Source organism: Musa acuminata, chromosome BXJ1-6, assembly GCF_036884655.1.
Source record: "Musa acuminata AAA Group cultivar baxijiao chromosome BXJ1-6, Cavendish_Baxijiao_AAA, whole genome shotgun sequence".
Taxonomy (NCBI): domain Eukaryota; kingdom Viridiplantae; phylum Streptophyta; class Magnoliopsida; order Zingiberales; family Musaceae; genus Musa; species Musa acuminata.
The window spans coordinates 44,922,804-44,948,745 of NC_088332.1; the positions used below are offsets into that span (position 1 = coordinate 44,922,804).

General features: G+C 40.3%; 4 protein-coding genes across 12 annotated transcripts; 2 read left to right on the top strand and 2 right to left on the bottom strand.

Moving 5' to 3' along the window:
• Positions 1-1,173: 1,173 nt before the first annotated feature.
• LOC135581600 (protein MLN51 homolog) lies at positions 1,174-7,654 on the top strand. 6 transcript variants are annotated; one of them, XM_018827817.2, is made up of 12 exons: positions 1,174-1,969; positions 2,895-2,997; positions 3,084-3,298; positions 3,396-4,189; positions 4,381-4,495; positions 4,678-4,788; positions 6,288-6,340; positions 6,441-6,486; positions 6,601-6,673; positions 6,758-6,836; positions 7,118-7,278; positions 7,357-7,654. In XM_018827817.2, exons 1-9 carry the CDS (start codon positions 1,440-1,442, stop codon positions 6,629-6,631), a joined length of 1,998 nt encoding a protein of 665 aa, XP_018683362.2. In that variant the 5' UTR covers positions 1,174-1,439; the 3' UTR covers positions 6,632-6,673; positions 6,758-6,836; positions 7,118-7,278; positions 7,357-7,654. The 6 variants fall into 6 exon arrangements, with proteins under 6 accessions (XP_018683362.2, XP_065045527.1, XP_065045528.1 ...); XM_065189455.1 differs by having other exon boundaries at positions 7,186-7,278; XM_065189456.1 differs by having other exon boundaries at positions 7,246-7,278.
• A 593-nt stretch (positions 7,655-8,247) lies between these two features.
• Positions 8,248-17,154, bottom strand: LOC135677290 (uncharacterized). 2 transcript variants are annotated; one of them, XM_065189452.1, is made up of 16 exons: positions 16,888-17,154; positions 16,522-16,700; positions 16,227-16,315; positions 16,030-16,129; positions 15,003-15,223; positions 14,128-14,924; positions 13,853-14,047; positions 13,721-13,772; positions 13,335-13,510; positions 13,203-13,254; positions 12,822-12,997; positions 12,688-12,739; positions 12,287-12,345; positions 10,323-10,437; positions 10,118-10,225; positions 8,248-8,741 (listed from the first exon to the last, which is right to left on the bottom strand). In XM_065189452.1, the coding sequence occupies exons 1-16, from the start codon at positions 17,047-17,049 to the stop codon at positions 8,623-8,625; spliced, it is 2,652 nt and encodes an 883-aa protein (XP_065045524.1). In that variant the 5' UTR covers positions 17,050-17,154; the 3' UTR covers positions 8,248-8,622. The 2 variants fall into 2 exon arrangements, with proteins under 2 accessions (XP_065045524.1, XP_065045525.1); XM_065189453.1 differs by lacking the exons at positions 13,335-13,510; positions 13,721-13,772.
• A 2,683-nt stretch (positions 17,155-19,837) lies between these two features.
• On the top strand, positions 19,838-23,520 carry LOC135677292 (serine/threonine protein phosphatase 2A 57 kDa regulatory subunit B' kappa isoform-like). 3 transcript variants are annotated; one of them, XM_065189462.1, is made up of 3 exons: positions 19,838-20,117; positions 20,211-21,601; positions 23,018-23,520. In XM_065189462.1, exons 2-3 carry the CDS (start codon positions 20,438-20,440, stop codon positions 23,384-23,386), a joined length of 1,533 nt encoding a protein of 510 aa, XP_065045534.1. In that variant the 5' UTR covers positions 19,838-20,117; positions 20,211-20,437; the 3' UTR covers positions 23,387-23,520. The 3 variants fall into 3 exon arrangements, with proteins under 3 accessions (XP_065045534.1, XP_065045535.1, XP_065045533.1); XM_065189463.1 differs by having other exon boundaries at positions 19,838-20,113; XM_065189461.1 differs by having other exon boundaries at positions 19,838-21,601.
• Positions 23,434-25,900, bottom strand: LOC135677291 (putative pentatricopeptide repeat-containing protein At3g25970). Its single transcript, XM_065189460.1, has one exon. The coding sequence runs from the start codon at positions 25,897-25,899 to the stop codon at positions 23,815-23,817; it is 2,085 nt and encodes a 694-aa protein (XP_065045532.1). The 5' UTR covers position 25,900; the 3' UTR covers positions 23,434-23,814.
• Between the last annotated feature and the right edge of the window lie 42 nt (positions 25,901-25,942).

Here is a 25,942-nt window from a genome sequence, read left to right on the forward strand (position 1 = left end):
ATATGAGAGAGAGAGAGAGAGAGATTCCAAGGCAATGTGATCGGGTCATCACATATTACCCCAAAATAATTTTAATGTTTTAATTGACGATAGCAGACGATATCGATGGTGACGATTGATGCTGATATAGTTGCCAAGCGACAAAAGGACTATTTAATATTTGCATCGATGGTCCTTTCATTACTCGACAATTGTATTGACATCGATATAGTTACTGAGCAAAGTCATTCAGTAATGATGAAATGATCATCGATGCAGATGTCGAGTAATATCGCTCTACATCTGCGTTGGTGTTAACGTAATTGTTGAGCAATAAAAAGAGATCGTCAATACTAATGTCGAGCAGTGTTGCTCGACAAACTACTTCGGTATCGACAGAGTTGTTGAGCAACGAAATGACTATCAATGTAGATCCAAAACGACTCTTATATTTTGTCGTTGCTCTCCTCATCTACAGTAGTCATTCATAGCTCTCAATAACACCATCATCCGTTATCATCAAATGAAATATTAAATTTTTTTATTATTTATTTTTATATTTTTATTAGTAAAATCGATATAAATGTTTTTATTATGATCAATAAATATAAATGTTTCACTTTTATAAATAGAAAAGATATTAATATAACTTCTTAAAGTATAGAGACGGAGATGCTAAAATTAAAGAGAAACCAATTGGTTCCGAATTAAGGAAATCTTATCCAGATTCGTTCATAATTGGACCGGACATGTACCAACTACCGGCCCGGCACAATCCGTTTGCGGCCCACATAGTGAGCCCAGGATGTGATGCGACGATCAGAAGCGACCGTCGTGATGATCGGAACCGACGGTCGTGATACTTCATCATCAGAACAAGACCGGTGACGCGTGGGCATCTCTCTAGGATTTAGTTTTTCTTACGGTCCAGGGAGGAGTGCAATTCTCCAATGGGAGCATGCCACAGCGTGATAACAGTTTCAATGTCGGTTGCGGGTGCCGACGATTTGGTGTGATACGATACGTCGTACACATAACAATCCGGCACCCGGCGAGTGTCCCTATGAATGCAACCACGACACCGGTGGGGCTCACCGGCGACCTCGACTTCCAATCTTACGTTTGAAGCAGGCGTCGGGTTCGGGTCACCCATTTGGGTGCGTGCGTAGTTACGTCGTCTTGGATATTTTGGATCGAGGTAGAGAACACGTACACCTCGAAATCCCTCTTTTCCTCTCTCCGCCTCTTTTTCTCTCTCTCTCTCTCTCTCTTTTCTTGTGGATCCATGCCGTCGTCTGATCTTCTTCGTCTCTTTCCGAACACTTAGGATCCATTGCTACTGCCCTTTTCGAAACCCTTGGATCGAATTCCGTCGAGATTCGTAGGGTATCTGCTTGGAATCGAAATTTGACGAGGAATCTTTGGGTTTAGGGGCGTTGAATTAGGGTTTGGGCAGATCGATGGCTGCCAAGGAGGAGGACGTGGAGTACGAGAGCGATCTCGAGGACGCGCCGCTTCCCACGATGCGACGCAGGGAGGCGAGCGATGACGAGGAAGGGGAGGGATCCGACGAGCGAGGGAAGCCCGCGAGGGATGGTCTTAGGGCCGAGGTTGGATCCGAGGGCGAATCTGATGGTGAAGGAGGCGCGGAGGTGTATGATGATGAAGAGGAGTACTACTACGACGAGGAGGAGGATGAACTGGGGGACGGAGTGGAGGAGCGACTGGGAGGAAGAGAAGAAGAAGCGTTGGAAGTTGGAGGGAACCATGTTGCTGTGGGAACGAGCGGAAAGCCCAGGGAGTCGAGGAAGTCACCTGAGCCCCAAGGAGATGAACAGAAGTCTGATGGGAATCTAGAGGAAAATCAAGAAGACAAGAATCAGGTGGAAGAGGAAGAGAAAAAAGAGAACGAGCCGTACGCTGTGCCGACCGCCGGATCTTTCTACATGCATGATGATCGGTTCCAAGAAAATGGCAGGGGACGCCACAGGTGATTTTTGTTATGACATATTTCTTTTTTTGCTTCCAGTCTGATTCGTGTATTTTTCTCCAGCTGCATCTACTGTTTATTATGCTTCACAAACTCCGTCTTTCCTAAAATCTAGAAAATTTTAATATCTTTGTGTTATATTAATGATCAAAATGTGGTTTGAAGCACAAAAATGGTTACAGCTTATGCAAATTCTCTTATTGAATAATTTATATATATATGATTGGACGCTTGATTGGGGGATGGAAATAATAATGCTTGATAAATCGTAAGTGCTGTTTTACTGCTTTTTGTGTAAGCAACTATATGTAGTGCAGTTGGTATGTTTAGTGTTTTGCTTTAACTGTGTGGCAAAGCATCATTTTATTGGGTTGGATTTGAAAAGTGAACTGATCCAGTGACATTGTGTGCCATGTCTTATTTGGTTACCTATGATAACATTGTTTACTTGTTATTATATATTTCATGATTATTAGCAACAGTCATCAAAATGTCCAAAGCTATTTGCACTGTTAGGAAATTTTATGGGGATCTCAACAAGGTCATGATCATAAGCAAGGTCTAGCTGGCACAAACGCTTTGGCTTTAAGTTATTCTTGTTGCTGTTATAGTCTTGTTTACAGTTATTCATAAAGGTCAATGTTTGTATGAGTGTGTGTATAGTCCATTTCTACCTCTTTCTATTATTCTTGTGTGCAAGTTTATCGCACATAATTGTCCTTAAATTAGATGAACGGCCATTCTGGATCACATAATGTTTCTTGAGTGTACTATTCATTTCTCTTGATCGCTTCAAGGGCTGTTTTCAACATATTATAGGGTTCTTTTTGGCTTCCATTTATGAGTGATATCGTTTCTTGCGTGACAATTGCATAGCTGTAACATATCTCTGATAATAAGTCTTTATTAAATAACCATTTTCTAGGCGTATGTTTGGTGGGCGCAAGTTGTGGGATCCTAAAGATGAACGTGCCTGGGTGCATGATAGATTTGAAGAAATGAATCTGCAGGACATACGTAACAATGAGGTATCTTCCTTCCGCATTATTATTACTTGAAACAATCTGTGAGTTAATGAACATTTCATTAGAGATGCATGATATATTTATTTCAGGAAAGGCGAGGGTCTAGACGTCGTTTTAGGGGTCGTGGTCGTAGCAAAAGTCAGGGTGCTGAAGGTGGTTATGTTAGAGGAAATAGATATCACACATCTCATGATGACGGAAACAACCAAGGTCGTGCTCCAAGGACTGTTAGAGGGAGAGGGCCTAGGCGCTATGAACCTATTCCAAAAAACAAAGGAGATTTTCCTGCAGCTCAAAGCAAACGGTCAGCTGTGGAATTTACTTTTATTATTAATCAGGTGCATCATTTCTTTGATGAGCCAAATACGTGATATATATATATATTTTTTCATACTTGTCAGGTCACTTATAAACCAGCAAGAATCACCATCAATTCATAATACGGGGAGACAGTCTTCTCGGGCTGCAAGTGTGAAATCAGAATTTCCACGAAAGAATACTTTTGCTTCGAGCCTCAATTCTGCTTCACCCCCTTTTTACCCCTCTGGGTCTTCGAATCAAGACATAACGTTGAACCAGAAAAGGGACGTACAAACTGGAAGTATCAATAAGGCCGTTGCTTACTCAACACAGATGAGAAATGATTCTAACATATCCCAGTCTAACTCATTGATGCAAGGAAAGATAGCCACTGATATGGTTGACCATGATAGATTTTATACAGATCCTTCCCTGCTGCCGGCTGCTGGGAAAACTTCAGCTAACCCAAAAGAATTTACTCATTCTGCTAGTTCTAGGGTTCAAGGGAGGGGCTTAAGTAGTGCTGGACCACTAAATAGCCATTCAGGGTCACTCATGGCTGCTCAAATTAGGCCCACTGTAAGACCAGTTCAAGTTCCAACTCAACCTGCAATTCGAAGTTCTACTCAGCAAGTGGTGGAGCCCCTTAGCAATGGAAGGCAAGCATCGCCTCCTCAGCCTCCATCTGTGAATTCATCTGAAGTTGGAGAGGCTGATTCATCTCCAGGTTCAAGCAAATCAAAATTTTCACTGGCTGAAAAAGCAAGGATTAGCAACCAAGGAATTGGAAAGGGCTCTTTTCTGTATGGTGGAGCTCAGGTAATTGGAGCAACCGGAGCTATGGGCCTTGCACATACTGAACAAAACTTTCCTGGTACTCCAGCACTGTTGCCAGGTTTGTAATATTTCCATGTTTGTTTTTGTTTGACGAACTTTCTTGCATGGAATAGCTTTAGTTGTTGAATTTCATATGTTGATGCTTTGACCGTCATGCTATCTCTGTGGACAAGTTTTGTTAAACAGTAATAAGGGGAGATTTATGTTAACATCATATTCATTTCAATGCATTTTTTCTTTACTTAATAGTTATGCAACTTGGGAACCAGCATCCTGGTGGTATTGGGGTTCCTGCTATGGGCATGGCTCTTCCAGGATACGTAGCTCAACCACAACTTGGTTTTGGCAATTCTGAAATGACTTGGTATGAATATTTTGTTATTATCGTCATATTCATGTGGTTTTTACACGTCATTTGCTTTGATCCATATTGGAGTTATCAAAGAATCCTGGTAGGCAAAATAGGAAATCTCCTCTTTTGACATGCACTTGGTTTTTCTTAGATTCTAACAAAATGGAAGTTTGATCAGTCTGCATGAATTTTAGGGTGCCAGTGTTAGCAGGTGCTGCTGGGGCTTTAGGGGCATCTTATTGCCCACCATACGTAGCTCTTGATGGCAATTACTATGCCCGTCCTTCAGGACAGACATCTTCTAGGTAAGGCAAGCCATTCTTTTTGCTATTAATATGAGCTGAAAGAACTTTCTGAAGTATGTCCTCTGATTTCCCCTTTTCCAGTACTTTAGCTTATTTGTAGCTATGTCGTTTCACTTTCCGAATTTGATTTTGTTGTATGTTCTTTGACCTTGCCTATCTTCACATGAAAAGAGCTCAGAGTTGTGTAGTCTGATTTACTTATCACATTTTTCCTCTTGCTATTATCTTCAAGTATTTGCATCTGATTTTTCTGATCTATTGCTGCCAAAATCACTTGTGCTTTAGATGGACCATGGATGAGGGACTTGTAAAGTAGATGAATAGGAAGAAAAATTTTGGACTTGAATTGAACTTAGAACTTCAGGTAAGGCTGAAGTTTGAACTATGAAGTGGATGTCAATTTTATAAAACAAAGGGGCAGCAAAACTGATAGTTATTCTTCTGTGAGATATATGGACTTCACAAGATTGGGGGCATAGTAAACCACATTCTTAGTGGGATCGAGTACATGTCTGAGATATGCCATGCAATAACATGGTGTCTTGTAATTTTTATTTATGTTGGAGTCTAGAATAATAATATCCTTGTTAGACTCGATGAACGATGGTTTGCATCAGGGCTATTATTCGAAAAGCAAATAGGTGTATGAATCTTAATCCTAGGTTCGTCTCTATGACTTGTTAATATCAATTACCGAGCACTTTGCATATGTGATTCGTGCATCCTGTTGATATCAATGATTAATTTAATAGCTGATATGGGTCATCTATATGAATTGCTTTATAAGTATATTTTAATTTATGTTGTATACTCAATTCATATGAAATTAGATTTTGGTATGGAAGAAGAAACCTTTTAAACTAATAATCACATGTAATATCCAATTTGGGTGTTTTCTTCAACGTACACATATTTTTTAGTTGGATATTATCTCGCGATGTCTTTTCAGTTTGTGCACTGAAGGGTTCCACATTTTGTACCCTTTCTTCACAAAAAAAAAGCTTATGAAAAGATGAACTTGTAAAGATTTTGACGTTTTAGTTTGTTAGTTACAAGTGTTATTTATCTAAAGGATAATGGAGTGGAGGTGCTGGGTTATCATTTTTCCTGTTTTTTAGGCCCCGTGTCTTATGTTTTATGATTTATTTTGTTGCAAGAGTTGCATGCTTTTATTTGTTGTGAGCCAAGATTCTATATTGCTACTGTGATAATCCATTGTCAATATCTCTGGCAGAACAACCAAGCATCATCACAATATTATTTCTTTCTAATATGAAATAGCAATAGTATTCTGCCTGGACAAAACATGCTTGGTTAAAGCACCAATTTAATCTGACATGGTTGAATAGTTGACCTGGAAATCTATCATGCCATGCAGTGTCTCACTGATTTGTAGCTTTTGCTGTGTTTCATTGCTTTTTGCTGCATCTATTTTTTGCTTTTCATTTTGGTTCATGTAGTATTCTTAAATACCTCATAAGCCATTTCTTATGCTACAGGGAATCGAGTACAAACAAACCTGGTAGTTCCTTGAAACTCTCACAGAGACCTGGTAGACGACCATTTGGTTCTTCTTTTCTTGTGAATCATTGATCTGAAATTTTCATTGTCATCAAGATCACCTGAGATTTGCTTGTTTTATATTTCTGTAGAGATTGCGAATGAGGAACTTGGAGAACGCCAGAACAAGCCTCGTAGGTAAGCAAAAAAACTCGTCTCTGATTTAACTTTCAAATGCGAGCATTATATAGTGTTTATTGTTTTTGGTTGTCTCCGAAGCATGTTTGCAATATGCCAGTTTTGATATCTTAGCAGATACTCGGAGATGAACTTTGGCCAGTGAAGTGCATAGACAGGATTGGATGTATTTGAATAACAGCTTTAGGTCAGTGAGACAGACGTCTACCTTAAACTTGCATTAGCCAATTAGCTTTCGTTATTCGTAGTTAACTTTATGTTCTTTATGCAGGCATTTTATGATGCCCTCTGTGGTCTTCAGCATCTGATCTGGAACACATTGGGTTGTTTAGAGTCCCAAGATATGCTAGGTACGTGTTGTCTTAGTAATCATCATCGAGAATTAGTATTAACTTCCAATATCAAGTTCTGCTTTCCACTGGGAATTGTAAAATTATCCAGAAGATTAGTATAAAATTGACATGGTTGTCTTGTTAGAAGATTTAAGTAGCTGACTAGTTTCTTGGACTCGATGTATCATTATAATTTTTCATTATGCTTACCGATGTTCTTCAAAGTCTACTTTCGAAGCTTTTCTTTAAATCTTCATCTCCCAATTCTGCATCAACCGATGTTTTCGTTGCTTTTCTAGTTTCTGTTCAAGTGAGCAATCGATGTTCTTGGTTGAAATCTCATTGTCTGCAGTTGTAACTCATGCAGCTGTATAACACTTAAAACACTTGCTCTTGTTGTAAATAATATGAGAAGATCATTTTGCAGCGGGGCAGGTGATGTACGCTTGTTTGAACTCCGGTGAGCCTTTCAAGCACACACTTGTGCATGTGGTATGTCGTTGGGTTTCAACTGACTAGGTGGAGTTTCAATATGCAGGTAAAATATTTAGCTGTGGTTGAAGCTTGTTGGAATGATGAGGTAGTGACCTTTTTAAGAGAGGTACTGAGAGGAATTGTTGAATAACCTGCAGTGCAGTGCAATGGTGTTTGACTAAATTTCAAGATTGTTTGCCACGAGGTGTGTGGCCTGTTGACCAGACCACGTTTGTGTTGTTTGTGTTGCCACTCGTTTAACCAACCGCCTGCTGTTGCATTGGTTGGTTAGTTAATATTGACTGGATTTAAATGTCATTGCTTCTCTGCCTGTGTTATAAGAATTTGTGGTTTGTGCTTTAGTTTTTATTAGCGTTTCCCTTAGTCGTGCTAATGACATTAAGCTTTGTATTTCTGGGTTTGTCTCTTCCATTGCAGGATTGCTGTGCTGTTGCAATAAAACATCATATGGACTTCTCACTCTATTTATAAGGTACATTTTACAAAGATAACAAACAAATTATCTTTGAAGTTGTCTATGTATTAAATTGAGAAGGCTTGGGAGCTGAGGCGATTCGCTTCATCAGGCCAAAGGTCGATGGAATCATGTGGATGATGTATGCGAGAAGCATGTGTTAAGATCTTGCATACCGTCCGAGGGCTAACTTAAGGTTGTGGACACCACAATAAGAGAGCTGAATCTGAGAAAGCATAGAGAGCATCTCGAGAAACCTGATGTACGCATTGGAGATCATTTCTTTTCTCAGAATAGCACGAAAGATATATCGGAACCCATGATTACCAACTATCATAGATTCAACTTAAAGCTGATTAAGTGTTTGGAGAGACGGAACGTTGAACAAAATATTGTGGTCAAACATCAGAATATAAACTTTATTAGTAGTCAAACAAAAAGACATTTTTAAGTCTTTTCGTTGTAACATGTACGATAAGATTTTACCGTTGCGCTGAGATATCCTATTTTTTATTAGAATAGAAATGGATCCAACTTATAAACATCAGAACATAAACATATAATTAATGTGAAGAGGTTAAAAGTCTGTCGGAGTCCCTCTAATATAAGAGAAAGGATAAAAAGTGAGCCTTTCATGTTTTTACAAAGACAAACAAAGTAGTCGGGCGACCCTTCGTAAGCCAAAGTTCCAACCCGAGGCTATTACTACTATGACACAGGCTTCCTGCCACCAGTTGAAGAAGCATCATATAACATCCAACTGTAGAATTGGATGGATGGTAACGTCACAGACGATGGGCACAAGTGAAGCCAGCAACGGTAGACATGAATGAATGAATGAAGAGGTCCGGGATATCAAAGTTGTGCTGCTTGGGCAACAAGATCCGCATATTCCTCGGACACGAACGATGTCACCTTCAGCTTACCATTGTTACCTGGGGATGAGCGCTTCACTCCAATAACTGTTGCCAGGCCTATCAGGTAATGAAAATTATAAACTTATTCATGATTTCTCCAAGTTGCCACTTTTACAAACTAAAATGAGTTGCTAAAATATTAAATATCATAAGATGGTAAATGAAAGAAACCTAAGGCACATCAACCGAACTCTAAGAGCTCGCAACTACACAAGTTGTGTATGCTGGTGAATCTAATTTCTCAGCACCGTATATGTTTTGAGCCATGAGATTTTCTTGAATGATCATAACTGGAAAACATGAATCTGTTGCCATATGTTATGAATATTCCTTTATCCATTATTAAAATGGCATATACATAATCATCTAAAAGTGTACCTATAAGAAATCAAATTAATTAGATGAATACATCAGACTACAGTCTTTACTAACCGTGTAACAAACCAACAAAGACCTGATATATAGGCAGACATAGATTAAAAGACATTTTAATTAAAACACTACAGAAGACAGCATTCAAATTGACTCAATAGCTTTCCATTCCATTTGCTTGAAATTATATGGAACGTATTGGGCATCGTTCCTACCTTTGTAGTCCTACATGAAACGAACTTTTCAGAAGTGCTGTCAACTTTTGGGATCTGGGCTAGCCTAATCTGTACAAGTGGAATAACTTAAAGCCAGAGAAGCTTCATGTTCTAGCACAAAGATCTCAACTGAGATTTACTACAGATGGAACGACAAGAAAGTCTCTTTTCTCACACTAGCAAGAAGGCCACTAGTTCATATACGTCTTTTGAACATCTCTACCCACCTTCTCTCGACTCTTTTCTAACCCATACGTTACTTATGTTGTTCTATCCCCTGAAATGGAAAGTAGGAAAACCCAAACTTTTGGTATGTTTCGGGGCATGCTCTGTCATTGAAATTAAATTTCTCCGTTCTCCAAATCAGATGTTAATGTGTTGACCAAAATGTTATCAAAAGCACATCCCTGCTTTAGCAAGAAAATGTTACAGAAGAGCTTTCTAAACGCAAAACTAAAATATATGCTTACATAGAAAAAGGTTGCATATCTAGACATCACAGGCCTAAGACAAAAACTGATACTGTTAGGCTTTCTACTACTCCCAAAGCTGATTTGTGCTTTTAACTAACTCAAACAAAATGAAATGACAAAATAATTAGTTGGATATGTGCTTTTAGAAACAAAAAAAAAAGCTTCAGATGACATTTTGGAGGATACTCGAACATGTTAGTAAACTACAAGATGAGCAGGTTATCACATTAAAGTACATATTATCAGGTAACATCTAACCATACACCCAACAAAAAGGTAGAGAAGCATAAACATGTAGAAGTTTCAGAATATTCAATAGTTTTCAATGATATAAGATAATGCAATGAATAAATAGAGATAAAGGAGTACTTACTATCATGAATGCGTCCATATAAAAATCTCTCCCCACGCCAATACTCTAAAGGTCTTGACTTAATTCTTGTGCTTCTCCTTACACCAGAATTCCATATCATACCAGCATCTAAATTTATAGAAAAGAGAGTTCCCAGATATTCTCATTATAAAAGATATCATATTACTGTATATTATTACACTTTAAGAGACTGTAATAACTGAACCTGCAAGGCTCTGCCTTCTTGAAACCAATTTTTGCTTGTCTTTTCTGCTTGGCAAAGCTTTTTGTTTCTTTTCAATGTTTTGGGATAATCCAGAAGTTGTATGACAACTTTGTGCCTAAAAGATTAAGATAGTATCAGATGCACAAAGAGATTACACCCACCAGTTCAAAGTTTCAAACTTCAGTAGTAATCGTACTTAAAATATGAGAGAAAATAAATTATCACAAAGCAAGAATTTTCAATCTCATACCATCAATGGAGTCTAACATGGTAATTTGTTATCGATGGAGACCATAGGTGATCATAGACATTGATGAAATCATCAGTGAAATCAGCATATCATTCATTGAAATGTTAATAAAGCTTTAACTACACCATGAAGAATAATGGGAGGATTAATATTGGTGAAAGGTTAATAAAGCTTTAACTTTACCATTGATGTTGACAAGGGGCTACTGTCGATATTGGTGAACGATAATTTATCGGTAGTCAACTCATATGCCTCAAAAGGTTCACATGCTAAATGTGATATTAGTGTGTGACCTACGGACAGTGTAGACAAGTGGTAGTTCGGGAAGCAAAGGGCAAACATATACTAGTTATCCTCTCCTAGTAATAGGGGTTAGCTTGATGATAAGCTAAAAAAACAAGAATGATCACTAATCATCTATGAATCAAGATAGATTACTTGCAGCATCCCCAAATTGTACATTTAATTACATTTTGATCCTCACACATCGATATGTCTCATTCCAATCCTTCAGCAAGTAAATGTTTCAATCTAGTCATGCCATTACCTTTTGTCAAAAAATAATGATAAAGAATTAAAGTACTATTGAAGCATGACATATCATGATAATTATGTTTACACTATCCATGGTGCCAAGTCCATGGAACAATAGAAGCTTAGTGGCAGGAACGAGGATGCTAAAGCCCAGGATCCTCTTAGAATCATGATTCAACCATTCCTAAGTGAAAATGTGGAAACTGTTTCCTAAGACTCGAAATCACATTCCTAGCCCACAAAGACAATGAGGAAGAGGATGAGGTGGCAGAAGAGAATCATAATTCTTTGATACTAACATTCCATATCGCATTTCTAGCCTGCAAAGATGAGGAGGACAAGAAGAATGGCAGGAGTGAAAAAGCTTACCTGGACTTCAGCCTACAGAGAGTAGGAAGGTTTATGAACATCATTGATTTTGATGTGGAAGGATTGAGGCCTCAATTATGTTAACACAAACAAGACTTAGCAAGTTATTCTCTTGCAAAAATTTGCCATACATATAAAAAATAAAGAACTTATATCATTGACAACCTATAGTCGGCTATAAAATCTTGTAAACCCCTATTCACTAGCCTACATTCAGATGTAAAAGAAAATTAATGTTTTTCACAAAGAAACCATTAAATTTTCTTCTTATTCTTTTATTGGAAGTTTTAAAAATGTTATCACATTTTATCTAAATGTTCCGTTCGTCATGAGAGAAATAAGGAGTGCATTATACATAATGTGTATCATTAGAGACCAAAAAAAAAAAAAAAAGCAATCAATGGTATTAATCTCAAAATTAAATGCTTGACATGATCATCTTAAGACTTGTGCTTTTACATAGAGGTCAGAGATATATTGTGTTGCATGGTGCATTTAGGTACACAAAGTAGATACCAAATTCTTCATCATTTACCCAAAATGTCATGGCACGCTATATCATATGCACATTTTGCAAATTAGTTCTACTTACTATACAAAGATAGAGAATTAAGTCATTGATAAATTAAAGCCGAACCTAAAGTATATTACATTCCTTGATTTCACTAGGAGTATTTACTAGTTATCATAATGAAACATAAGGTTCCAACAGGTTTGGAAGATTCCAATAAACCATACAGTGACATGTTAAAGAAATAAACATCTAACAAAAGAAAAATGCAATATAAGAAATAGATACAAGAGCCATTACCTCCATATTCCCTCCTGCTAATGTGTGTACATCTTTAGATTGCTCATTCACAGGAAGGACTGTTGTTGAGAGAATTAAATTCTATGTCAAATATTGCAACTAAGACTTTAGATAATACGAATAGTATAATCATAGTAAATTGCACTTGCACACTGAACATAAAACTGAAATACAAAAAACAAAATATGCATTGCACTGTTGCATATGTTGTAAAACAAAAATATCCATAACATAGAAACTGGCTATATATTTAAGAGTTATATAAGATAAGAAAACAAGGAAATATGAAACCGGAACTTACAACCGAATTAAATAAGAAAATGTCAAATACAGAGTACTTTCAGGTGAGTATTTGAAGAAAATGTCAGATACAGAAACCATCTCAGCTGAGCATGACATACCTCTTGATGCCTCTGCATCAACCACCATTACATCTGGAGCTCCTACCCTTACCTAGAGTTTGCATCAGACAATCAGATTTCAGCATCCCTTTAAAAACTCAATAGTGAAAACCTTTGCATCTACAAGCACTTGCCTGATTTTGCAAATTGTCATCAGCACCACATTTATCAACAATGGTATCATTTTCAGATACAATATGACATTCGGTTGTACTTTCAAGTTTGTTATCTGATCCATATCTATTAATCTGATTGGAGCAACCAAATGTCGGATCATCAACGTCAGGATAAGCTGTAGAGTGGGCAAGCACTGAAATGATCCACAAAAGAAAAAGAAAAAGGAAACATGAGAAGAGAAATATAAACAGGGCAAAAGTAATGTTCCGTCCTTGAACAAAGCACAATTGGCACAAACGAAAGGGTTTAGTCAAAAATGCATTATCTGGATGAAATCCATATTTAAGTATTTGAAGAAAATATCAAATGCAGAAACCATCTCAAGTGAGCATACATACCTCTGGGTGCCTCTGCATCAACCACCAGTACATCTGGTGCTCCAACATTTACCTAGAGTTTGCATCAGACAATCAGATTTCTGCATCCTATTAAAACTTAATAAAAAAAATTTTGCATCTACAAGCACTCGCCTGATTTTGCAAATTGTCATCAGCATCACATTTATCGACAATTGTATCACTTTCAGATATAATATGACCTTCAGCTGTACTTTCATGTTTGCTATCTGATCCATCTCTACTACATTGATTGGAGCAACCAGAAGTCGGATCATCAACGTCAGGATAAGCTGTAGAGTGGGGAGGCACTGAAATGATCCACACAAAAAAACAAAACGAAAAAAGAAACATGAGAAGAGAAATATAAACGAGGCAAAAGTAATGCTCCGTCCTTGAACAAAGCACAATTGGCACAAACGAAAGGGTTTAGTTAAAAATGCATTATCTGGATGAAATCCTTATTTGAGTATTTGAAGAAAATATCAAACACAGAAACCATCTCAGGTGAGCATACATACCTCTGGGTGCCTCGGCATCAACCACCAGTACACCTGGTGCTCCAACATTTACCTAGATTTTGCATCAGACAATCAGATTTCTGCATTCCATTAAAACTTAATAAAAAAAACTTTGAATCTACAAGAACTCACCTGATTTTGCAAATTGTCATCAGCATCACATTTATCAACAACGGTATCACTTTCAGATATAATATGACCGTCAGCTGTACTTTCACGTTTGCTATGTGGTCCATCTCTACTACATTGATTGGAGCAAACAGAAGCTGGATCCTCAACATCATGATCAGGACGTTCATACAATGGATCAAGTTGGACACGATTGCCCTAAAAAAGAACATGCACCAGAAGGTTATAACATGATACTGCAGTACTATGAATATGGCCCAGAACCAATAATTACTTACTTCCTCCATTTGCTCATTGAACCCATCAAAATTGCTCAGGTCATCAGTCATTAAATGGTCCCTATGTTCTATTGTACTTTCAGGTGAACAATGCACATGTTCTATTACATCTTCCTCTGTTGCAATCTTATCATCAATGGTTTTATCTGCTTTGGCATCTGAAATCTGCAATTTATCAACCAAATTCAATATTCCATCATCCGACCTCACAGAATCTAAAGCATCTCTAACAAGCAAACCATTCCGATTCGGATAACTGATATTAGCAGGAGGTGAAAGAGACTTTTTCTGCCAGCAGCTAGTTGGACAAGAGTCACCGGAATACGGTGCATCATCACTTGGAGGAATCATGTATGGATCTTCTAGTGGTTCATCAACTGAAATACGCCATTGAAAATTTGTAATCGCTGCAAGTGGACTTCGTGCTGGAGTTTGTGAAGTTGAATATGGTGCATCAGCACTCGGAGGGAACATGTATGGATTTCCTTGTTGATCAATAAGTGACATATGCCTTTGCAAGTATGAAGTATCTGCAAGCGGACTTCTTGATAGGGTTGCTGAAGTTGGCAGAAGTTGGTGAGCTTCTGATTTCTCTTTTGCTACTCTATTTTCCAATGTCCTAAAATCATTTCTCCGGATGGAATGCAACTCAGGAAGATGTATTTTTCCTATCTCAATTGACTTAATCTGCAAGCTCTCCCTCAGAAAAGCTGTCCCTTCACCTTCATCCAAATCTCTGAATGAAAACAACAGCTTTTCCAGAATATTGTTTGCATTGTTCTCATCAGCTACAGAATCTGTTGAAATTATCAAAGATCACTCAGAATCTCTTTCAACAATAGTAATTAAACTAATGTTTGATAGAATTACTGAACCTTCTCGTTCGGTAGCTAAAAGGTGTATGTTATTTGTGTCCGTGGAATGTAAATTGCAAGGTTGATCAAATGAAGTAGGATGCAGATTTGCAGTTGGCTTGATTTTAATTGAAGCCTTGTATGGAGTGGCATTTCTCTGATCAAGAACTTCCTGTGATACACTAAATGCTTCAGCAGTATCAACTGTAGCAGAGAAGTGATGCTTATAACTAACCGTCTTCCTGGTACAATGAAAGAAACAGAAATCACCAAAAACACTAAAAAAATACAACAAAATTTCATCTTAATCAAGGTAAAGCACATGGCAAGCATAGAGGATATAGTATTTTTGTTAAGACTATTATATGAATAATCTACTAACCACATTAAACATTAATACCAAGATAAGTGACAATATCAGATCATCAAATGTCATGATTTTTTTGTCAGTTGATCCACACAGTAAATACACACAACTATTAGGAAATTCATACCTATCACTTATTACAAGTCTATTTATTTAGTTGGTTTATAGCTAGTGCAAGAATACATAACAAGGCCACCAGTACTAATCTATACAACACTTCACTAAGGTGTTAGTAAATGTAATAATGTCAAATTGCATGTACAGTTGTCTTGATATCTTAAAAAAATCAAATGTTCCACAGCTAGCATTAATGCCAGAATACAACTTAAAAAAAAAAAACAACTCCAATAAATCCAAAACGGAAGCAACATAAGTCAATCAAATGTATGTGAAAATCCATCGCCAGTTGCAACTCCACTACACCGTTATGAAACAGTATGGAAAATTATGGTGCATTATGAATGATAATTGATCTCCAAAATAAGTGCATCACAATACTTGGAAATTTATCCCAGCATATGCAATGTCGATGTCATTTTGCAACTCGTGTCCCCAACAAGGAAAGCGAGGTTTTATAATGAATGCAAATATAAGCATCAATGGAGGTTCTTGTACATTAAAACTTAGCTAATTGTACAATGCAACTATATTGAATCAACTATTGAACAAAGTTAGACATACCCTAGAATTCCAAGACGACGTTTGCGACCAGTGACCTGCTGATTCTTTGCAGGTTCAGTAACAGCCTCACCCCTTAGTTTCTTTAGCTCTTTGCCCGCATCTACGTTTTCACCAAAAAAAAAAATAAGTGGGTGGAGGATAACTGAGAGATAAAGGTTACACAACAGATCAATTCCAAATAGTAGGCAGAGGATTACTCTCAAGTTGCTCAAAGGCGAAGAAGAACTCCTCCGGATCATCTAAATGATCAATTTGAGAATTAAAGTCAACATCTGGAACAGGGTTGCTGTCAGAGAAAGATTTGCAAAGCCCTTTTTAGCAGTCGCATCAGATAACGATTAAATGTAAATAGTCAGCACGATGTACTATAAAGCAAACAGATGGATCCCAAACAACAATAGTACAGGGCAGGGAAGCAAGAAGCTATAACCGGCAGAGTCTAAAAGAGTGGAATTTAAGAGCGAGCAAACGATTTGAAACAAGATGTTTTACCTTGATATGGGCTTCAAGGAAAATTGAGCACGTTTACGGCCCAACGCGGGCCTTCGCGAAACAAGCCGATTCTTAACATCTGCAGGAATCGTCTTGTTTCCGTCTTGGAATGAATTTACAACGTTTTGACAACTATTGTTGATAGCATGCGCCTGCTCCAGGACCTCCTTGGAGCCAACCTGATCACGAAAAGAGAAGCCTAACAATTAGAACCTCAGGACCAACACGGGAACACACCGACGAAAAAGAAAGGGACAATGTCCAGCCCTACCGATCAATAATTCAAAAAGGAAAACCCTAAAACCTCGGATCCAAGAAAACCGACGCATAAGGTTGAATTGGAGCGAGCAAGAAATCGAATGTTACCACGGAATCAAGAAGAGCTTTGATGACCTCCGTCTCGTGCGCGTCCAAGGGAGGCGGGTCGGCACGGAGCGCGCCTCCTAGAGTTCGTGGGAGGAGGGAAAGAAGGGAGAAGTCTGCGAAGGGGTCCTCGATCGCGGAGCTGCTCCCAAGGTCAACAGCCATCGATCATGGCGGGAGTCAAGAAGCCCTTCGTCGTCAAATCGGGAGGGGGAAGTGCGAAGGAGGAAAGGAAGAGGGCTGACGATTTCCGATTTCAAATTTGGGGCTTCCGAGTGAGCGGGACGGCTCGCACAGGGCATCGCTTTTGATGTGACATTAATGCGAAGGTGGCTCGTGGGCCGAATCGAGTGGAAATTAGCCCGTTTAACACGTCACAATGGACCGGATAGTAAAATCGACCCGCCTGCGTCGATCCAAGCTCACCTGCTTCCATTAGAATCACTTGAACCCGGTCTGATCGGACTCGGTTCAATGGACCATCGGTCGAACCAGTGAGTCGACTCATTAGATCGTATATTTAAATTAAACATATTATAAAATTATATTTACTGCCCGATAATATTTTTAAAAATATAAAAAAAGGTCAAAGTTAATATAAACAGTTGAGCAGTCTTAAACAAATCAAAACTAATCTTTTATACGTAAAATAAAATTATTCATCGATATTGTAAACATAAACCTTTTTCCTAATTACTGACACATCATAGTATTTAAGAATAAATTGTTCGATAATAAAAACTGAAATAGTTTATTTATCAATGTGTCACTCTAATATTAAATACGCTTGAATTTCTCTAAGATCAAAAGTATTATTTCTAATCATTGAACTATCGCTCGATAGCTGTTATCCCAATAAATTCATTTTACCTTATTCAGTTTTTTTTTATTTTAATACAACAAAGGATTTTTTTTACAACAAATAATTAACAGACTTCTAATACAGTTTTTTTACAATTGACTAATATAGTTGACAAAGATTTTTGATAAATTAATATAAGATGATAGAGTCGATTTTTATTTTCATCATTTATCAATTATTATAGTCGATAATATCATCAACTTTACCGATAAAAGATATATAATAGCACATGCACGAATGTAACGAAAATAATGAGCAAAAAGATAATTTCAATAGTGGTGATAGGTTAATTACAATTATCCCATGTAGTTAGATCTTTTTACTATCTTGATCTATGGGCTTCAATTTATATTAGAATTCATATAATTATAAAAATAAAAATATTTAATTCATTTACCATAACGTCTTTTACTAATGGAAGATACAACATGTGATAATACGTGAATGAATAGCACAAAGACACAATAAAGTAATTTCAATAGTGATGACAAATTATGACATCGTGGGTAGCTATTGTGATGTTGGTTATTGACAACGACGTGATGGTCGATCATGTTGATGTCGATCTGAATATTGACGATAAATAGAAGAGGAGATAGGGCGATGAGACATCTGCGTTAATGTTTAAATAGGAAGACGATGAAAGTGAAACATTTGTGTCGTTGTGAGTACATCTTTGCTTCTTCTTCCTCCTGTAGCGTTGATCCACATCTATGTTGGTGCTAGAGGAAGAAAATGAGATAGATGAGACATATGCATCATCGATAACGAAGAAGAAGGAGGAGGGTGTGGTAAAATGATATGGCACCATGCACATGCTATTATTCCATCGGTGAAATTAGATTAAATAAGATTAAATATTTTATTTTTATAATTATAAAGTTTATATTATAAAATTTTTAAATGCAAAGATCGATATATTAAAGAGATCTAACTATAAGGAATAATACGTAATTAACCCATCATCATCATTAAACTTACTTTTTTTATCATCATTTTCGTTTCATTTATATATGTTCTGTCACGTATTGTCATAAATATCTAACTAGTAAGGTAATATGTATGACATCGAAGATAATATATGGTACCAACCGAAGATACGATAACGAAAGCAATGTTGCCTTACTTTCACCTAACATAATAGAAGACAGACCTCAAGTCAAATTTGGTGGTGCTTAGCCGTCACGTTGTAGGAGTCTTCTCATCACTGCTACTTGCGGACGGACGGTATGTTTGTTGCTGCTTCAATCTCGAAGCGATCTGTCATTTCATACGCACGTCACCGACCAACGCCAAGCGAATTGGACAGCACCGACTTGACACTTCCATCAGCACGCGCGTACCGAGGGATGCGAGGGCGCCGCGGTGGACGCCATCGCCCTTGATGTGCCGTAGCGCCGGTCGAGGACGGCACCGTGGTCGTGTCAGCCCACGAACACATGCGGAGTCAGACTTGAGTCACGAAGACGGTGTGATCGTGCCATGTGATGCATTCAATTCCAGCCACGTTTCTGAAGCGGCTTTCCAAATATGCTCCTCTGTTGCCCTAATTTATACTGGAAAGAACGGGCGCACGTGGAAACTGCAGTGAGCGTTCTGATTCGGGAGATCGTGACCTTTCGATGGTCAGATTGTGTCCGCGTTGATTCCTGGCAGAGGCAGCAATAGAGAGTTCGTCTCTTAACTCGAGGATATATTATTCCGCAGGTCCCACGTTTTCTCCAAGCATTTTCGTTAAGACATTCCTTCGGGCACAACATAACAAAGAGTCCACCCCAACCAACAAATATGACGCACCACCAACCCAACAGTTACAATTCCTTGCATTTCACTGTTGGCAGCAGATAAGCAAGTGGAACACCCGCGCCCATCATACCACATCGCTGCCGCTCAATTCCTCTCGTCGTCGTTGTTCAACGGCTAGATTTACTTCGATCGAACGATGTCGTGCTGATTCATTTCGACGGATCAGATTGTCTGATCTGGCCCAGGTGGGAGAATTGCAACCGTCCGTTTTGAACCGTAAAGGAAGAGGATTCGGCGAGAAGCAAAACATCTGGAATTCTTTTATATTTCTTTGTACTGCCGCTTTTGGCTTCTCTTGCTGCTGCTGCTGCTCCGCAGATCCATCCCGGTCATTCGACGAGGGTGGGGGAGATCGAAGGCGGCCCCGATCTCACCAGCCCCAGCTGGAATTCGCCGATTCCTACCGGAACCACGCTTCTGATCGAGCTCTTCTCGCCAGATCTGTGAATTTCTCCGCCTTTCTCCGGGGTTTCCGGGGGTTTGTATTTCGGCCCTTTCCTCCGATTGCTCTCCCTGGCGGAGATCTGGAATTAGAGTCGTCTCGGTTAGCTCGGCGTGTCGGTAGGTGGGATTTGTGTTGTCTGTTGGAGATTCTTGAAACTTAGGGTTTCTGCTTCCCGCTCACGGATTTTGAGTCGCGTCCTCTTGGTTTGATTAGGCTACCGATTTCCCTAATCTGGACATCTTAGGGCTTCGAGAGGAAGTCGTAGTTCCCAACAGCATTCTAATCCAGTTGCTTTATCGCACGCGTTACGTTGATGCCGTCATTTTCGAGTCAGTCAACGGCATCAGCATCCCCAGATGGGGTTTGATTCAGTGCATGCCATTCTTGTCGCGAGACTGACAGCATGAGCTCGATCTGAGGGCCTCCCTAGTTTAGGCATCATGTGGAAGCAATTCCTCAGTAAGTTACCTCGCAAATCTTCCAAATCTGATGCTTCTTCGGGCTCCGCTCACAGCCATCTCAGCAACAATGGGATGGCCTCCGCGAACGGGAACCCAATCCAGCGGACTAGCAGTGGCAATGTGGTTTCCTCCCGGTCGGCCACTGTGAAGCGGACTGCTTCTGCTATCTTTCCGTCCAGTGTCGTCACCAGCATCGAACCTCTCCTGTTGTTCAAAGATGTCCCTAACTCTGAAAAGCATAACCTTTTCATCAGTAAGATGAAGCTCTGCTGTGTTGTCTTCGATTTCTCTGATCCAAACAAGAACTGTGCCGAGAAGGATATGAAACGACAGGCACTATTAGATCTCGTCGATTACGTTGATGCTGGTACTTCTAAGTTTACCGAGCCTATGATTTCTGCTAGCTGTAAGATGTTCGCTATTAACTTGTTTAGAACTTTCCCTCCAAACACACGATCCAGTACTGGTGGCGGGGAGGCTGAAGAGGAAGAGCTGATGTTCGATCCAGCTTGGTCCCATCTGCAACTCGTCTATGATTTGCTTCTAAAGTTCATAGAGTCCTCCTCGCTTGATTCTAAGATAGGAAAGAAGTATGTAGATCATTCATTCATTGCAAGACTGCTTGAACTCTTTGATTCCGAGGACCCCAGAGAAAAGGATTGCTTGAAAACTATCCTGCATAGGATCTACGGAAAATTTATGGTGCATCGTCCTTTCATCAGGAAAGCAGTGAGCAATATATTTTATCGGTTTGTGTTTGAGACAGATCGGCATAATGGGATTGCCGAGTTGTTAGAAGTTTTTGGCAGTGTGATCAGTGGGTTTGCTCTGCCTCTCAAGGAGGAGCACAAAATTTTCTTGTGGAGGGCTTTAATACCGCTGCATAAACCGAAAACATTAGGTGTTTATCTTCAGCAGCTGACTTACTGTATGACACAGTTCATAGAGAAAGAGCCTATGCTGGCAAGCTCAGTGATAAAAGGGTTGTTGAGATATTGGCCAGTGACAAACAGTCAGAAGGAAGTTATGTTTTTGAGCGAGTTGGAGGAGGTCTTGGAGTCTACTAGCCCAGCGGAGCTCCAGAAATGTGTGATTCCATTGTTCCGGAGGATTGGTTTCTGTATCAACAGCTCCCACTTCCAGGTGATCATAACTGTTTCTCTAACTTAAACTGCAATTTGTCATCTAATTGTAAAGTTGTTGAATCTCTAATGGGCATTCTTAGCTTTATATGCGCTTCCAACCTATTATCGATGCTAATAATTATGTTCATATCTTGAAGTTTCCCTCTTTCTATTGCCTTTTCTTTCTAGCTGCTGTTTTCTTTGGCTAAAAAGAAGACATTTCCCTGTTACCTGCATCTGTGTGCATGTTCCACTAATTCCTAATTTGAATGTTGATATGAACTCTCAGAGGTGTCTTGAAAGAGTAGGTTGGTTATCGATGGGGTTCTACAGTCTTGCCAATCATCTACCTTGCTTATTGTGATAAACTCGTGCAAACAACACTCTATCGGGGTTTACCTGTGTTGATAATCTGTTACCTGGAACATGGCATGCATTTTTACTCTGGCAAGACTGAAATGAGAACTTGAGTTTGTATTTGTTGATTACGCAATAAAGTATTCTGAAAAAGTTTAATTAAATATGTCCAATTAATTCGTAGTTGTGATAATTTTAGCATACTTCTAAAACTTATAAGACGGAGTTTCTGGTCGAACACTTGGTTCAACACATAGTCCAGGCACATAGCATATATAAAATGTATGGGCACATACATGTAAGTACTCAAATTTCAGTACTTACATGTATATATATTGTGTGCGAGGAAGATCTATATATACAACCTTGCAAGTTAAGAGGTTGTTTTCATGAAAATAAAGATGTTATTTTTGTGATTCAAGCACTTGACGCATAAGTCACAAACCAGAAATCGTAACGTGGTGCCAAGGGTTGCCATCTGTGTATTTAAATTCCTTTCTCGACCTTACGTATGCTTAGTTACTATTTTCTCTTTTTTTTTCTAAAGAGTTGTGCAACCTAGAGTTGATTCAAATTATTTTTTGTTTGTCATAAAGGTATTCGTATGTTATTTCTTGTTTGTAGCTTTTATCATTGATAGTATGCTCTTCAAGAATCAGCTACTTTTCCGTCCAAGCAGATCTTAGTTGCTGGAATGATAAACCTGTAGTTTCGTCAAGAAGGTTTCTCTAGCGGATTGCACTTGTGACCTACATGAGCACCTGACTCTATTTTTGCAGCAAATGTAGCAAACTGGGGGAAAGTTTTGACAAGCAATCAATAAGGGCAACATAACATCACCCCTCCTTTTTTCCCCCTTCATTGTGATTACCTAGTTTATAAGCAAATGGTGATGCTAGGTAAGTGTAGTCATATTTAATCTTGTGATTAGAAAACAATAAGTAATGCACCATAGTGGCCTTCATTACCATTCGAATGTTGGCTTTGAAATTCATACTGGTTTTTGCAGCTAGCTTGTATTCTTGTTTTCATTTCTCAACACCACTATTTTAATGATGTTTTAAATGAATATCATCAGGTTGCGGAGAGGGCCCTACTCATGTGGAATAATGACCATGTGACAAGTCTGGCGTCACAAAACCAGCAAGCAATCATGCCTTTGATTTTGCCAGCCTTGGAGAGGAACATCAGGAGTCATTGGAACCAAGCTGTTTTGAATTTAACAGAAAATGTCAAAAAAATGCTATCTGAGATGAACGAAGAGCTATTTACGGCTTGCAAAAAGAAGTTCGAGGATGAAGAAGAGAAGCGAGTGGCAATGGAGGAGAAGCGAAGAATGATCTGGGAGTGTCTGGAGACTACTGCCGCGTTCCAGCCAGTGACTAGTAACACAGCCGTCCTGGTAATACCTGCAATTACTCCACCAATTGCTGCTGTTCTTAGTTGAAGTAATACAAATGGTTTAGGAGAAACAATGAGTAGTAGCACCAAACGTATTCAATTAAATTAGCTCCTTTATTGTTGGTGTATTGACGGCAATGCTTGCGAGAGTAATGGCAATCATTTTGTGCACTTCCGCTATTTGCTAGGAGTATAAGCTGATTCTCTTGTAACTTGTTTCTGCTCTTGATGATTTGTAGATGTCTACCCACCGGTATGTCACATATGACCTTAGGTTTTATGTACTTATACAACTCGATTTGGAGCATGATCCAATTAGGAGCTGTAAAGATCTCAATGTCCCATGCTTAGTGATTTATAATTTGTGGATCTTCGAGCATTATTTTTTGTTGGTGTGGTGCAGAGAATACCCGTGTAAGGACGAATAATGATCATTGATGGATAGCAAGGTGCCAAGGTCTTGGGATCGAAGTCCTAGGGGATCGAATCCAACACCTCAATCTCAGAGTAGGATGCTGTCTCCATCACCTCTATCAACAATTCTAACATCCTGTAGATCTCCGACGACTGAGGGTGCGACCTGTCTTCTGCATTAAAAGAATGCACCTCGTTCGTGATCTCTATCCAACTCCATCCCGGGACTTTGCTTAGCCCTCTGCTCCTCATCGTCTTCTGAACCGTGGCTCTGTCCGCCCACAGTCCAAGACCGGAGTACATGTGCGACAGAAGGACGTAGGTGGAGTGGTGTTCCGCCTCCGACAGACGCAAGTGCTCGCTCACACGTCTCGCCAACGCCATGTCGCCGTGAATTCTGCATGCACCCAACAGCGTCATCCACACCATCGCGTCGGGCTGGAAGGGCATCGACTCTACCAGCTTCTTCGCTTCGTCGAGGCGGCCCGCTCGACCGAAGAGATCAACCCCACACGCATAATGCTCCATCCTCAATGGAACTCCGAACGCTGGCTGCATCAGCTTCAACAATCGGGACCCTTCTTCCACAAGACCAGTGTGACTGCATGCGGTGATCAAGCCCACGAAGGTTATGTGGTCAGGCGACACCTCTTGTTCTTGCATCTTAGAGAAGAGATGAAGCGCGGTTCGGCCTCGCCCATGCTGCGCGTACCCAAAGATCATGGAGTTCCACGTCACGGAGCTACCATGGGGCGTTTCGTCGAACGCCTGTCGCGCATCGTCGAGGACGCCGCACTTGGAGTACATGTAGATCAAAGAGCTACCCACGAATTCATTGGCGGCGAAGCCCGACCTCAGGGCTAAACCGTGGATTTGCCGACCCAGTTGAAGGACCGCCAGATCGGAGCAGGATCTTAAGGTGGCAGAGAATGAATAGTGATCGATCTCGACATGCACGGATCGCATGTGAGCAAAGAGCTTCGCTGCTGCCTCGCCCAACCCGTTCTGAGAAAGCCCGGTGAGCATCGAGTTCCAGGACACAGAGTCCTTGAGTTCCATGGACCGGAAGCATCTCCAGGCATCATCCACCGTGCCCTCCTCCCCGGGTCTAATGTACATCGCGATGAGCGCGTTGGACACCTGCAGTGCGTCATCGAAGCCCCTCTTGATCGCTACCGCGTGCAACGCCCGGCCATTGCCACTCTGCCCATGCTCAAAGCACGCACTGATCGCACTGGTGAATGTGTATATATCTGGATCGATTCCGAGCTTCTGCATCCTGACAAAGAGCTCGATCGCGTCCGCTGTGAAGCCATGGCAGGAATAAGCCGCAAGCATAGAGTTCCATGTCACCAGATCTTTCACGCGGTCCATCTTGTCGAAGATCTTCCTTGACTCCGCTACCGACCCACACTGCGAGTACGCTGTGATGGCCGCATTATACACGATGGTATCTGCCGTTCTGCCGCACTTCACGATCTTAGCATGCGCTTGGGACATCAGTCCGTAATCCGCACTCCCGTCCAGCAACGTCAAGAGGCTGGCAAAAGTGGCCTCGTCCAGCATCACGCCCTCTCTCTCCATCCGGCACGAAACATGGAAGGCAGCTTTAGCATCTCCGGCCCGTGCATAACCCGCAACCACTGCGTTCCAGGAGACGACGCTCCGCTCTGGCATGAGCTCCAAGGCCATAACAGCCTCTCGAATCCGACCGCACTTTGCATACATGTCGACCAGCGCGCTACCGGAGAACACGTTGCGGTCGAAGCTCGACTTCACGATCAAAGCATGCACCTGACGGCCGAGGTCGAGCCGGGCGGCGCAGGCGACGGACTTGAGGACGCTTCCAAAGGTGTACTGATCGAAGGGCAGACCCTCGGACAGCATGGTCCCGAACACGGACCACGCCTGCCGGTGCGCCTGAGACAGGACATGGGCAGCGATGAGGGAGTTCCACGAAGCGGTGTCTCGCAGTGGGATTTCATCGAACAACTTGCAGGCTTCGACGAGCCCACCGCTCTTGGAGTAGGCGGCGAGGACTTTATTCCAGGTGCAAGGGTCGAGGGCGTCCCCCGATTTCAGTAGCCAGGCGTGGGTCTTGGCTGCGGAGCGCAAGGCGGCGTCGAGGCGCCGAGACGAGTGCATGCCCCAACCGTTCGCAGAAATGCGTGCGACCAAAGCTGCAATG

Excerpts from the sequence above, each read along its gene's own strand:
- LOC135581600 (XM_018827817.2), top strand. The coding sequence starts at position 1,440 with ATGGCTGCCAAGGAGGAGGACGTGGAGTACGAGAGCGATCTCGAGGAC. Across the intron at positions 4,496-4,677 it reads GGCAATTCTGAAATGACTTG|GGTGCCAGTGTTAGCAGGTG; the intron begins GTATGAATATTT and ends CATGAATTTTAG. Across the intron at positions 6,341-6,440 it reads GAAACTCTCACAGAGACCTG|AGATTGCGAATGAGGAACTT; the intron begins GTAGACGACCAT and ends ATATTTCTGTAG.
- LOC135677290 (XM_065189452.1), bottom strand. The coding sequence starts at position 17,049 with ATGGCTGTTGACCTTGGGAGCAGCTCCGCGATCGAGGACCCCTTCGCA. Across the intron at positions 16,701-16,887 it reads AAGCTCTTCTTGATTCCGTG|GTTGGCTCCAAGGAGGTCCT; the intron begins GTAACATTCGAT and ends TTTCGTGATCAG. Across the intron at positions 10,226-10,322 it reads AAGAAGGCAGAGCCTTGCAG|ATGCTGGTATGATATGGAAT; the intron begins GTTCAGTTATTA and ends CTATAAATTTAG.
- LOC135677292 (XM_065189461.1), top strand. The coding sequence starts at position 20,438 with ATGTGGAAGCAATTCCTCAGTAAGTTACCTCGCAAATCTTCCAAATCT. Across the intron at positions 21,602-23,017 it reads TCAACAGCTCCCACTTCCAG|GTTGCGGAGAGGGCCCTACT; the intron begins GTGATCATAACT and ends GAATATCATCAG.
- LOC135677291 (XM_065189460.1), bottom strand. The coding sequence starts at position 25,899 with ATGCACTCGTCTCGGCGCCTCGACGCCGCCTTGCGCTCCGCAGCCAAG.